General features: G+C 38.2%; 1 protein-coding gene across 1 annotated transcript in view; it reads right to left on the minus strand.

The window, feature by feature from the left end:
• CIB2 (calcium and integrin binding family member 2) overlaps positions 1-15,535 on the minus strand; it is a 47,535-nt gene that overhangs the window by 14,869 nt on the left and 17,131 nt on the right. Inside the window, 1 exon segment of the mRNA XM_076348725.1 lies at positions 3,003-3,114. Within this exon segment, the coding sequence (XP_076204840.1) occupies positions 3,003-3,114 (112 nt within the window).

Below are 15,535 nucleotides of genomic sequence, written 5' to 3' on the forward strand. Positions count from 1 at the left end.
AAGGCAAGAATTTAAAAAAAGAGGGAGATATACGCAGTGATCCTTCCCATAGTATATTCTGAGATTAGTGCAATGAGCATTTCAGGGACTTTTGAGTTAGATATTACATCCAGATCATAAAACTTCATAGCAATCTGTAGAATTTTGCTCTATAAAAGCACTTAAATAGTTTTTGAAGAGTAATGCTGTCTTTGCCAAAATGTCTTGTGGCAATTAGTTCCTCGATATATTCACATGTTATGTCAGCTGTCTGTCTGTAATTTCATGCAATACTTCCTTGTCCTTGTGAAAAGTAGTGCATAATTGTTCTCTATTCACCTGTTGGTATTATTCATCTGATCCCATGATCTCGCAGGTAGGACAAAGACGACTTAGAGCAAGTGTGCCAATTCTCAACTTTTAGCTCCACTGAGTAATTTAACACTATACTTCAGAATACAGCCTAAGGGCCTAATTAGGTCTGCTTGTGCTAGCAAATTCTCGCAGGCTACTGGTTTTGATGCCTAATTAAGTCTTAAATCTGATTTTAGATAATTAAGTTTGAAATCTTTGTTGCTATCTCCAAATTGGAGATACCTCTCAATTTGAGGTAACTAAAATACAGGGCATTTTTACAAAGTTTTGTTAATTTTGCCTGTTGCCTAATTTCCTTATTTGTATAATAAGATACAAACATTTATGTTATATAAAACTTACGTGAAATATTTATAAGATATCTGAATGGTTAAGATATAATATTTTATGCAATTGAATGAACTGAAAAGAACTTCTCAGCAAGATCTTTATACCCCCTATTTTAAAGTTCCATTAATACTTCTCTAGATGCACTTTTTTCATCATTAAGTATACAGGCACATAATTTAGGCTCTTTCATAGACATTTCAATACATTTAAACACATAATATTGTTGAAAAAGAATGTTTCTTTGAATGCTGCTTATACTAGAAGTTCATATATAAACAAACCTTGAATTACACTACTTTCGTATCCTGTTCCTACTTCACCCCATGTAACATAATGGGCAAAGATGAGAAGAATTTTTTTTAAACTACAGTACCAGCATGATTTATTAAAAATTCATTTTATTTGAGGTGAGCTAGGAAGGTCATCTTTGCAAGCTGCAGAGGAGGGAATTACACTTATACCAGTGGCAGTGAAGGACACATACTTGGAACATGCACACAGCTGATATGAAACTAACCTGGAGCTGGATTCTAATTAGGGTTGGGTTATTTAGCTTCAGGAGTTAAAAGGCTGAATAGCTTTCAACCAGCTGATGAAAGAACTATTTTTAAGTTCTAGGAACAACTCACAGCATATCACAGGTTTCAATTCTGTAACTATTTAAACAATAGCGAGGTATATACTAATTTTATTCCTATATCACACAATATTGTTAAGGAAGGTCATTAGCAAAACAGCCCTACCAAAATCCTTAACTATTAATATGTTTAGTAACTCAATGTAGATGTGCTATGTTGATGACAGTGGCATTTATGGCTTTTATGATAGAATTAATGATGTCTAAAGTTTTCCTTGTATTTTTTTAATTTATAAAATTTTAAAATTTATAATTTCTTTATTTTTTTATGTGGAATTTTGGAATTAAAGCTAGCTACATCTTCATCTACTTTATTACAGGGCCAACTCCTCATTAGAAAGACTATAAACATATACTAGGATTTTGCTGAAGAATCCCATGCTTAGTGTGAAAAAGAACCCTAAATTATTTCTCAGTTTCTTCAGAAACCCAAATTTCTAAGCTGTATGTAGCTATCTGGTAAATCACAGCCATAACTGAAGGATGAAAATTTTTCAAAGGTCTTCTATTAAATTAAACCGTCATATGCGTTTAATCTCTAACGTTTCCATTTATATGAAATGCTGGTCAAACACTTTTTACAAACATTCTTTAGAGTGAAATGTGCTTCTTGTTCAATAAATGATATTGTCCCAGAATCAAACATGCAGTAAGTGTGGTAGTAAAGGAACAAGGAGTTCTGTGAACTTCAACTTGATATCTAATTCAAATGTCTTCCACTTTATGTTGACTTAACCTCCTCCCCAACTGAATTTCTAAAGCGCTGCTTATGCTTGTACTTTTTTTTTCCAAATATTTGATATCTTACAACATTAAAGAAGAATTTCTCAATCATTAAAATGAAGTGGAAGGCTATCAATTACAAGTTTTTTATGGCATTGCTCTTAAAAAGCTTAATAATACTTCATGCAACTATCACAGTGAACATATAGTTGTTTCTACATGATAGTAATTTAAAGATGTCAACTAATTTGCATATGTGAAAAAGAAAAATAGACCATGAGACCCAAGACAACAGAATTCAATTAACTGTTTAAAAAATAAATGCTAAAAATCCATATTTGTCCAGTTAAAGTCTTATTCAATTGTTGAACTGATAAAATAATAGAAGCACAGTAATACTGTCTCAATTTTTTTGCACTGATTGCTTTATGCCTACTGCTTCTCTCATTGGTAGTTACAGGGACTGTTTCTCCACTTCCTATCATGTAATGACTCTGTGAAAAATGAAGACTCCTGATAATTAAGAAAATAATATTTATTGTGCTCTTGCAGCTGAGGAAAAAAGGGGGAAAATCTTTACTTTTGATCAGCAATGTTCTGCACACCTCTGGCAAATTTCCTATCAACACACTGAGACAAGAACTTCTGATTTCTAAGCAGCTCTTCACACAGAGATCCCACTGGCTTCTAAGGGATTGATATATACAAAGTGGAAAGATTGCTAAATTTATTTCCTACTCATTTCCTTTAACATCTATCCCAACTACCTCTGCAAGAAAGACATCCACCTAGATATTTTCCAGTTTCTGGGGCTGGTTTTGCCCTTGAACAGTAACAGGAAGGGGAAGACCTCAGCATGCCACATTGCTTCGGGATATCAAACTCACTTGGCAAAACCTCTGGCAGATGAGCTACATAACTTAAGAAGATACAGTTTGTAAGCAGTCAGAAGTGATACCTTTAGCTCAGGCATGTTTATTATAAGCTGCATAGGTAGTTTAACATCTGGGTCCTTTGTATAGTCCATGGGCACAACGTTTGGTGCCATTTCATGGTATCGGCCATGCAACCTGTAAACAAGCAGAAAAAAACAGCCAATAACCAATTTTAAATAACCAATTCCATTCACACAGTAATCAGACACAAATTTGTCTTGCAGCTCTAATTATTGTTTTTAGTGCACAAGTCTGAGCCCACCAAATTCCCATCTTTTTGAAAAAAAGAGGGCTTTGATGCAGTATCCAGCATAACTGCTACTAACACTCACACGTAACTTGGTGTTTCACACTGCCTGTATATAACGTTTAAGCACCGTATAGGTACACGCACAGAAGAAGTAGGCCTGGACCAAGGTACTAACACTGTAAGTATAATCCAGGAATCACATCTCAGTGCAGATTATTGGTTGTTCTGCACTACACAAGAAGTTGTTGATGTTTAACAGCTCACAGAATTTAAAAGTCAAACAATATGCAACTATGATGCTATAGACAACACTATCCTTGGGAGACCTTACTTCTGAATTTAAAAAGCCCTTTTCCTATCTGTGCCTCACTAACATAGCAGATTTAGTCTTACAATTCTAGCACTGGCTAACACCCGCAGCCAGACCATTTCCACTTCATTCCATTTCACATAGCTTTGTTTCATTCTTGGCTCAGCTTATTCATCAAACCAGTATATTTTAAAGGTAATAAACAAGTGTTTTTCCTGAAAGATGCAAGTCAAACATTCATAAACCTAGTTTCATTCTCTAAAGCTTGCTTATCGTGCTAACAGTATTATGTTATAGTTTTGGTAAGGGAGCTGGGAAAGGAAGAGTCAAAGGCCATGAAACACATCGATGTTTCTAAAGGTTTAGAAGCTGAATACCAGTAAATTATAAAAACTGTCTCACAGTCTCACGCACAACCTGGGCAAAGACTGCACAAATGTTTCTACAATGTTACTTCTAACTGTTAATTGAATTAACTTAACAACTGTTAATCCCACCCTTTATTTGCTGTCTCCAAATATTCCAGTGAATGAGTTCAAAAGCATAGCCCAAAAGCCAAGAGAAAACAGCCATCTGTAAAGAAAACATCCAATTAAGCAGGATGCAAATTTTAAAACTATCTTAGCACATTTATTCTCACTGGGATGCTCACTCAAACTAGGAATAGAAACATTTCAAGTAAAATGGGTATCCAATTCAAACTCACCAATGGATCTCAAATTTTGAGCTCTCAAACAAACTATAGACAGAAATGGCCTCGTAAGTAAAATATTACCTGTCTAGAAGCAATTCATATATTAGAGAGATTAATTCTACTGATTTTCTGATTTTACTGATTCTAATGATATCTCATTCTAGCGGACATGTATCTAGAATCCAAAATTCTGTCAAGTAACAGCACAAAAAGGTTGGAGAGGAAACACATGTATCCTAGTGCTCAAAGATTAGTCAGAGGTCAATATATTTAGCATGAATGTACGACCTGCCAGTCCTCTATGAAATACCACATGTGTAAGAAGAATAGGAAGGAAGAGTAGGTAGTCGCTGTTCACAGAAAACTTGGAAAATGTCATGTACTATAAAATGTAATTTTTATTATATGTGAAAATTTTGTCTTACACCTAAATCATAAACTGCTTAGGGCAGAAAGTGGTCATTTTGCCATGTCTTATGTACTAACACAGAGTATTCTGGTCTCTCATTAGGTCACATGTACTACTTACATATATTAAAAAGCTACCTTTATTATTTTGTGAATTATTTTAATTTTAACAAAAAAATCCTGCCTGCTCACTAGGTATACTAACAATTACAAATAGAGATTAACATGTTTTAAACAGCAGAACATAAACAAACCGGTAATACAGGAAGTAATGCCTCACCAACCCCTTCATCTTTCCAGCTTTAGCTTCAGCAACCCCTCAGTCAGCCCCACAAGCAACTGAGCTATTTCAGATTAACGTGGGTAATGAATTTCAAAAACTAGGAGAAAATAATCTACAGGCATCTCTTTTCTCAGCACTTCTTTGGTCATGATTATGATGTGTCACAAAGAACACAGAAATTGAACACAGAAACATGTTTTGTCTGGATCTTAGGAAACTAATGTCTTTACACCGTGCAGCAATATATTGTGCCATACAGGAAATTAAATATCCACTGATCTGAGCATATTTCAGCTGCTTACTACAGCTCACCCTGACATTTCATAAATACTTTGTAATTCAAGATGCAATAGTAATTTCCCACTCCAGCAACTGATTTCTCTGTTGTAAACAGCAACTACAAAGATGCCCCTAAATACAACAGAAAAAAACAGCTTAAAAGCACTTAAAGGAAAGCAAACCTTTCAAATCAAATATCCATCTAAGGGTTTTTTTTTTTTAAAGCTAGAATACTGAAAGGGTGTTCTAGTCTTCATGAAAATAAAGCATTCATCATTGGAATGGCTTGACCATTGTGGGCAACATTTCAAAACACACTAGCTGGCAATACCTGCTTATTTTAACTGCCAAGATTTCTTCTCTACTTTCTCTAGTCTTAGACTTTTCTGTCTTTGCTCTGTCTCCTCCAACAGGACTATGAATACAGACACCGAGTTGGGCATCTTAAAGGAGTTCTCCATAATGTCTTTCAGAAGACATGGAAGGGATTGGAACAGTGATCTGTGTTTCATAGTTTACTAAGCTTGTTATATTAACCTAAAATGCAAGGTATGGAATTTCTCTTAGTTTTCAATAAAAACCTCTGAACAAACCTCTTGTTTGTAAAGAAAAAAAATAGCTGAGTCAATTTCTACTGGGAACAAACATATGACAGAAGTCTAAAAATGTTGTGGGAAAGTATCTGTTACTGAAATACAATCATATCACAAGAATAAACAAACATCTGTTAATGGTAACAAAAGAAACAGCCACAACAGCATGAATTTAAAGTTACTCCAGTACTGGGAATAACACAGTGCTACAATAGAGACTGAATACTAAAATGACAAATAAAAAGTACTTATTACAGGTACATAAAGCAGCAGTTCATTGTCACCGCTGTAACTCACATTGATCTGGTACTCAGCACTATTTTAGTAGAAATACTAAAGCTTCTTATGATGCCCATCAAATTAAGTAAGAGATTTTGAAACGATATCTACGGAGAAAGCAATATTATTCCAACACAAGAAATACCCTTGTAAGGCACATGACAGGTTGCAATGCTGTGTCCCAGATGCCATTTGCTGCGAAGCAACAATCTTATTTCAATGATGGAGGCTTAGAGGGCAGAGAGGGCACAGACACAGCTCTTACCAGCTGCTTACTGACATTCCTTTTCTCAGGACAAAGGTTTAGTCTCTTTATAACATGCAATATCAGTGCAAAGTAAACCCATCATTTCTTGCTGACAGAATTCACCATCTTGTCCACAGAAATTCACACAATCTATTTATACTGAACTTAATCCAAACTCTCCGGTACCTGAAAGAAGGACCTGGTTTTCAACTGGAAGGTATTGTGTTGTTAATTGCAAGGCACTTAGCAGAGCAGTTAGGTTTTGTATTAGATCTTAGAACTCCCTTTCTTGTCCCACAGATATCAACTAATTTGTGTCTTCTAGTATAAGGCCAACAAAAGCACTGCTACTTTACTGTGGACAAGGCACCTACATTAACTGTAAAGAATATACTGTGTCCACCTGATGGCACCGTGGTAAGTACAACTACCAACACTGATGCATTCTCTCTTATTGTGCTTTTCCTACTACTTCAGACATTGAGTTTTTGCAATTCCTTCAAGAAAAATGATACTTCCCTAGCACATTTACACCTCCATACAATGTAAACACACTAATTTCAGAAAGCACCTTTAAGAAAATATTCAAAGCATCCCTCTGAAGTTTTTAGGTTTTAGCTAAAAACATTGCCAAAGGACACAGAATAAAAACACATTCCTTTTGTTTGCTGCCATAGATTACAATAAAACTAATTCCTCTTTCCTTTCTACAAGGAGTTACAGCCAGAAGCATTGAGTTGAACAACACATTTGCTGACAGAACTCACTTAATTTTTAGATTTAGAAACGGAAATGCATGCCCAGGGACGGGAGGTGGGGAAAAACAACCAAAGCAAGAAAACAGCTCCCCCTGCCAAACATCCTTACTGTAACATATATATGTCCCTACCTATACATGTTAATACATGCAGTTTCTACACCTGTGTTTTATTCAGAAACATCCACAATGCAGACAATATTTATTTTTACAAAAATCTGTTAAGATAATATGTTCCCAGTTTGTCCATTTAAAGTCTCTTTTATCTCTGAAGACAAACAGAAAGGAGTTGCCAGGCACTAGTAACCAGACAGCCTTCCAGGACACTGCCTCAGGCTCAGCAGGACCCTGCCAGAATTAACTGGAAGGCAGATGATGGACACAGAAATGTGCAAGTAATTAACAGCAGATTTGAGGGCAGCTCTGATATCCTGTTCTCCTTCCGCTAACCCTTTCATTAATTCACCAAATTGCTCAAAGATCTGTAGGTATAAGAGCTTTCCACCTGAGTGGATTTCACGCTAAAGCATCCAAATGAGTCTGTAGGAAGTGGCTGTGATCCAACTCCTGCAAACTAAATTACAGCAATAAAATAGTCTTTCACATGCTTTTATCTGCAAGGATCCTACAGCTCTATTTGTGATAGCCTTATTACATGGCACGATTAACTAATATCACAATGAAAAAGGCCGTAAGATTTCTCTAGTTTAGGTTCCAAAACCAACATACAGTATGTTGCACAAGCTCCATTATCCTTTGTAATAAAACAAACAAACAAAAAACCCAACCAACCGAACAACAACAAAAAATACAACAACAAAAAATAGTAACACCTTTTCCCACTCAAAGTTCTTTATGCTGTCTTCAGGGACACCATGCACTGTTTTATGAAAAACTAAGCACTGGATGGCCAGTCTCTCAAGTGACCAGATTTTGTAGAAAACAGGTAAAAAAGTAACAGAGCTGCCTCAGCCTCTTACAGGATTCTGAGCGTGCCACATATCACAGTGAAACACAGTCCCTTTTGCATGAATTTCAGCAACCCTTCTGTTTACTTGAGTAACCTACATTACACTGGGTGGGTATTTACTTTTTGGCAAGGAAATGATGCATTTCTGATCAACTATTCTATAACACAACGTAAAGATCAACAGACATAAGGGTTATTTACACCCATAATCCTCCTGCCTTTATGCAATACATCACTACATCAATTTGTCATACCACTGCCATACTTGGACCAAGTACGATGACCAATACTGTGAGTCAGAGTCGGTAATCATCTCCCAAATGCTGCACCAATTGGCACTGTGCAGATTACTGACTGTTCTGACACACCTCCCAATAACATTAATTACTAACGGTAAATAGAAAAGAAACAAACCTCTGTGGTAAAGGCTCTAATATTTCTCCTGTTCTTACAGAAGCGGAAGGCACTTCAGATGACTTGAACGCATCAGAAGCAGTTGTGACCTAGAGAGGAAAGCCTTTTTGTCCTTTTACTCAGCATGCCCCTCAACAAGAAGCATATCTGAAAATAACCTAAAGCTGCTTTAGCTATCTGCCCTAGTCACAGAAACATTTATGTCTTGTCCAGGGAGCAATGTAAGGTTTTGCAGTGCTGTCTGAACACATCTAGATTTGGAAAGGCTGCCATTACCATATACAGACCATTATGTATATTCAGAAGCCCAGGACCTGCAACCAGCCTCACTGTCTTTGCAGTAGCAACTACAGAACCTGCAGTAGTATTTGCTTCAAGAAATTCTTCTGGATGCATGCAGAAGCATTTTCCCATTCCTGGATGTGCTTCTTTGTGGCCAGGATGCCTTATTTACTCTGCATGGAAGAAGGAGAGGAAAAGCTGGCAGTGTTTACTATTGTCTTCCTTCCCACAGGTGAGAGTGGGACGGAATGTAGTGACAAATTTAATTTACTGATGATGCCCTGTCCCCACAGATTTTGGTATATGTTTAAGCTTAATTTACTATATCCAAGGATTAAGTCTGTGATTCTGTATCAGTTTAATCCAGTCTAAACCCAAACTGCTGACCTGCCCTTGCAGAAATTTCAAGCCCACCCCCCCACTCACTTCCCTTGCATAAGCACTAACACTTAAGACACTGCAGTGAGGTTCAGGGAACTGATGTGTTTGAAAATATGAAAGTTTTCACAGTCAGCTCCTTGAGGTAACTGATGCAGTTGCAACAGCAGTACTGCTTGTGCAAGTAAATGGGGGTATACTTTTTCTATTGAATTAATCAATTAAATAAGGGCAGAATAAGACTTACTGCTGTAGGCAGCAGCAGTTTTTAAATCAATTCAGCTGCCCATCAATCAGTGAAAACCAAAAAAGCTGTGTTCAGAAAACAAACAAACAACACAGTATTGCCTCCACAGCCTACTTTTTGTTTATGCTAACTTTCATTCTACCACTTGTGAGTATTCTACATGGTAAAAAAGGTGGGTCAGAGTCTGTCCCCACTTCTCAAGGGTGTAACAACCTGGAGTCAGCAAGGGTGACATTTTGTGGGTATTTGCTGGACACGACTTGACTGGGATGTCTCCAAAATCGTAACAGAGCCTCCAGCTATACCTGTGAAGACCTGAAAAAAAGAGATTTCCAAGCTTACACCCTGCAGCGATTGTTTTAATTTGCTATTAAGCTTTGAGGGAAAGTCAGATTGTACCCAAGGTCAGCAGCGGGTGTGTTAAAACACAGAGCAGCTCTTCCTTGGCTTGATATACGTAAGTCACCACCATTAAATGCAGTGACAACACATTACAGCTGGCTGGGCTGCCTTTGTAATAAGAACTCTGCACTAAAGGAGTGCTGAAAACAAAAGATAAAAGCTTGTAATGGCTCATTGATTAGAAGTAAGTAGAGGCTTTAAAGTGGCCTTTAGAATGTAATAAACATCTCGGAACTCTGGTCCTGCCTTCATAGTACCAGTCACTTGATTTATGTTGTCGTCCTGGTTTCGGCTGGGATAGAGTTAATTTTCTTCCTAGTAGCTGGTACAGTGCTGTGTTTTGGATTTAGCATGAGAATAACACAATAACACACTGATGTTTTAGTTGTTGCTAAGCAGTGTTTATACTAAGTCAAGGACTTTTCAGCTTCCCATGCTCTGCCAGCAAGGAGGTGCACAAGAAGCTGGGAGGGGGCACAGCCAGGACAGCTGACCCCAACTAGCCAAAGGCACATTCCATACCATGTCATGTCATGCTCAGTATACAAACCAGGGGGAGTTGGCCAGGGGGCAGCGATCACTGCTCAGGGACTGACTGGGCATCGGTCGGCAGGTGGTGGAACAGTTGCATCAATTTTTTTTCTTTCCTTTCCCTTTTTTTTGTGTTTGGTTTTTTTTCTCTCTCATTGTTTTACTTTCCATTACAATTCATTAATATTATCATTATAATATTTCAAGTATTAAACTGTTCTTATCTCAACCCATGAGTTTTCTTACTTTTGCTCTTCCAATTCTCTCCCCCATCCCACTGGGGGGGAGGGGAAGGGTGAGCAAGCAGCTCTGTGGTGCTTAGTTGCCGACTGGGATTAAACCCCGACAGTTGTAAAGGGAAAATATTTTTATTCAGCAATATATATCCTATTTATTCCTAAATAACAGGAATGCATTCAAAGACTTCAACATTACAATCAAGACCATCCCAAAGAGTAAATTCTAGATTGCTCTGCATATTCACAGAAAATAAATAGCAAAATGGCTTAACTGGAACAATGAAGCAAAGCACTGAGTGCTGATGGACAGTCCCAGAAGGAGTTCATAGGAGTTGTGGCATGACCTGACCAGAGACTGACTGTACAGAATGGAATAAACTATGTCAGCAGCAGGTCCAGATAAGCGCTCAGTTGCTGTGGAGTTGCACTTTCAGTTATTCACCACAATCAAAGCTATAGACTCTTGTCCAGATGCCAGAGCTGAACAGAACAGCTGGAGGACTTCTTGTAATAGGCAGAGAAGAGAATTCACCACTCCAGAGACCAGCAGGAGCACTGACAAGTCTATCCATAGCCCTGGAAACAGACAGATCTGAGCAATCAGCCCTTCTGAGCCCCTGGAGACTGGAAAGCAAAAGAAGAATGGCTGGAAGCAAAAGCAGCAACAACATTCAAGATGGCATGCACAGATTGCATGAAAGAATGCATCGTGCAGATGCAAAGATACCATGGGAACTGATTGATGAAAATTGTGGAGGTGCACATACTCTCTTGTCCTAGAGTGCTATTATTGCAGATGGACAAATGTGTGATCGGAAAGCTGAGGAACAGGTCCAGACAGACGTATATCCATAAGTCTGCCACACACAGAGAAAAAGTTACCATAGCTCAAAGAGAAGGAGGTTCTTTAATCTGGGGCTGAGAAACTAAGGAAGGAGGGGCCTTCAGGGCTGTCTTCAACTGATAAGGAAAGTACTTTCAGGGTCTCAAACTGCTTTTGCAATGACAGTTAAATGTTGCACATGGTAACCAAGGCATAAATCTCTGTGCTGCAGCAATTCCTCAGTGAACTATTGCCTCCAAGGATTGCAAGAGTTCAGAACAGTCTGTTAGAGAAAGGGGTCTACCATATGAAGCTGAAACCAAAATGATAGGAAACTTGGTGCCATATCCGAAGGCACCAGCCAGGAATGTCAGATAGGAACTGGAACCACAACTCACTAAATTGCCACACTTCAACAAAAGGATAAAGAGCAAAGAATAGTGAGAAACACAAGCAGGAAGAATTGAAAGGTGAAGGAATTTTGTTACATTTGTTACTGATATGCAGCTAGTTAGCACTATCAATAAAATACAATAACTGGACACAGAAACCAGATGTATAAAAAGGCAGCATAAGAGGAAGAGAAAAGGTGGATAGATGAGCCTTCTGCCAGCTTTCAGTTAACATGTCAAGTGTTCTTTCATCTCTGCATTGCAAAATCAAGCAGTACAAATTAATTCAAGACAATACTAAATAAATATCTAAACTATCTGCAGTAAAATTAAAAAGAAATTCTGCATGAGAAATGTTTTTGGCAGACAATTTATAATAATAAATTCATTCTAAAAGAGTCATACTTAGGAAGGCTTTGCCTTTCAATACACGTAACTCTGCTGTTCACAGAACTACATGATGCATAGTAAGTATAGACAAAAGCAGTTTATAGTATTTTTCCTTCCTTGAAGCATCACTGAAAAACCTGCTCACAGGCCTCTCTTCTGCTGGTGATTCAAGAATCACAGAATGGTTGAGGTTGCAAGGGACCTCCAGAGACCATCTGGTCCAACCCCCTGCCAAGCAGGAGCACCTACAGCAGGTTGCCCAGGACCGTGTCCAGATGGCTTTTGAATATCTCCAAGGATGGAGACTCCACAACCTCTCTGGGCAGCCTGTTCCAGTGTTCCATCACCCTCACAGGAAAAATAAAAAAAATAATTATAAAAAAGTGCTTCCTTATGTTCAGACAGAACCCCCTGTGTTTCAGTTTGCACCCAGCTGCCCCTTGTCCTGTCACTGGGCCTCATCTTCTTTGCACCCTCCAGATCCCAGCTCTCTCAGCCTTTCTTCATATGAGAGATTCTCTAGTCCCTTGACCATCTTAGTAGCCCTTTTGCCAGACTCTCTCCAGTAGCTCCGTAGTTCTCCTGTACTGGGGAGCCCAGAACTGGACACAGTACACCAGTACTCCAGATTCCATGCAGATCAACACTGAGAATGATTTTGTCCTCACCTGAGCCTAGCAAAACAGGTGCAACTTGACTAAAATATAATAAAGGAAAGCTTTATGGTACGGGAGATGCAGGAATTGCCTAGAAGCCTTTTTGTTTTTCATTCATAGAGGATACAGAAACATTAACAAGAATAGAAACATAATTAACAAGATCAATAGCAACTTCAGTATATATGTTCTTCCTGTATGTAGTTTCTTGCACAAAATTCAGGAAGATTCCCAAGGGTACAGAGCTCCCCCAAAGCTTATTGTCTTGGCAGACACTTTCTTCCCCAAAGCTGACAATATGGGAATTTCCCCTTTCTGCATACGAACCCCAAACTTTTTAAAAGGTGGGATGTGTTAGAAAAACAGGAGCTGTGTTCTAACCCCTCCGTCCATCTGCATAGCAACTTGCTCCACAAGGAGATGCATCTCAAACTGTTTGCTGCATTTGCTCCCTTATAAGGAAGGCTTTCCAGACACTTGGAGAAAACCACTGCTTATCTGCCCAACTTAACTCTCAGGCAGGTTTCAGATTTAAAATCCAGCTTATAGCCAGATTGGCTAGAAGGGCTCCTCTGCACCTCACCCTTCACCTGTCAAAAACATGCCAAGAAACAGGCAGAGAAGAGAATGTAACAGAATTACTAATGTTCTTCTACAAAAAGGTTCGAAGGTTTGTTGACTGTCCAGATGGTGCCCAGCTTGGTAATTTAGTGCCATATTCCCCCAGCAGTTGTCTAGCTAGGTTAAGTCAGTCTCAAGCTATACAACTTTAATTTACAGATTTTGTGCTTTTTGGCTAGGACAGACATCCAAGAACACCTGTGTTTGAATGCTTGGGTATTTGCCAAATTGTACTAGTCTACAGGGAGAAATAGAAACAGATGGGCTGGCTAGCAGATAACCATTATTACTGGAGTAAAAGCTTGTCTGCTAGACAATCAGATTTACAAAACTGAGTAAGAGAAATATTACCTTATAAGAGACAACTCAACCATTTGTTCCCATTTACAATCACAAGAGAAGCACATTATATAAACAGATTCATTGCTATGAATAAAGTGTTTTTCCAACCTTTCTTCATATGTCATTTTTCCCTCTTATTCTTGTTTCTCTCTACTGGATGTTTTCCAGTACAACAAATCTTTTTTGAATGGTCATGCCCAAAACTGGACAGTCTATTCCTACTGAGGTCCCAACAACGTTGACTGGAATGGAATTCTCCCATTTTATACACAATGCTGGGATTAATGCATCCTAGAACTACATTTCCCTTTTTTGCAAGAGCGTTGGGGGGTTTTGTTTGTCAAAATTATGCTCACTTTGCTTAGATCAACTAACCCCCTGCCCCATTTTTTTTTGTTACATTGCATTCTGCTCTTGCAAATTTTTCTCAGTTCTTAGTACGACCGTGTGAATTTCCTGTTGCTCATTTTGGCCCTAATATTTTCTCTAATACATTGAGCACTGTTGAAAAAGCTAATCTTGATTGTCACAGTGTCTGCAACCCTCTTCACCTCAATGTTTCTTACCATTCTTAAAAATTTCTAAGTATGTTCAACAGTACCTTAGACAAGAGGTTGGTGTGCTTACACAGGTAGAAAAGGACTAACACGTACAGGAATATATAAAAGGCTTTACCAAAATAAAGATGTATTGCATCTGTGTCTTTTCTCTTATCCACAACAGCAGCCACTCAGAGGAAGAGATTTGCTTTTAACAAATCCACAGTGGCTGCCTCTAAGCACGTATTATGTTCTAGGCACTTACAAACTGATTGTCTACCAGTGTGTTCTGGCGTCTTTCCATACACCAAAGTTGTGTCCTGAAGTTATACACGCTGGTCTAATTTCCACATTCTCCGTAAGAAAAGTGGGGCATGTTTTCAAAGCCCTAACACATACCTATCAAAGAAATCAGTAGCAACTCCAAAAATTTGTCAGCTGTCCTGTAAGTATTTCAGGTAATGTTTTGAGTCAGTGATAACAAATTTGTCCAGATTACGCAACATTCTTTAACATGTTCTTGCCCTGGGCCCATGACTGAATCCTCTTCGTTGTGTTAAGCACTTCTCAAAATTAACCATCTTTATTAAAGACTTAAGAGTGTATTTAGGTTTTCTGGTGATAAATAGCTATCAAAAACCGATAATGATCTATGGTTTCTATTTTTCTCTTTCACCAGGCATACTTGCCTCTGCTGCAGTCTAACTTTATTTTTTTCCTAGACCCATTTTCATTATTCTGTGTTCATTTCTTCTTCACTTTAAATTCATAAATTCCACTATTTTCTGGAATAAAATAATTAATTTTGTGGATAATTTGCAAATTATCCACACTCAGATTATCAATCAAGAGAATGTGTCCTCAAGCCCTTTGACCGCAGCCTGCACTTATGTTGACTTAAGTTGATGCTGGTACCAAAGTCTTACACGCTAAAGTTAGACTAAGCCAATCTAACACCTCACTGGCACTGAAATGCTAAGTCTTGCTCTCCTCTCCTTTCCTCATTTTCAGTTGCATTTGCTTGCTCCGGCTCTTGTGCCAGCTTTAGCACTTAACCGATCCCTCGGAGAGCTGATTCAGCTCATTAAACCAGCAGAAAATAGATTTGTTGTTGTTTGGGCTTTTTGATGGGCTACTTTTCCTGTAGGGACAGATAAAAACACTTAGCCCATTTCACCTAATTGCAATCTCATGCTGGTTTACATCAGTTTAAATCGATCTAAATTGGAG

This window comes from Aptenodytes patagonicus, chromosome 10 (assembly GCF_965638725.1).
Source record: "Aptenodytes patagonicus chromosome 10, bAptPat1.pri.cur, whole genome shotgun sequence".
In the NCBI taxonomy this organism is placed as follows: domain Eukaryota; kingdom Metazoa; phylum Chordata; class Aves; order Sphenisciformes; family Spheniscidae; genus Aptenodytes; species Aptenodytes patagonicus.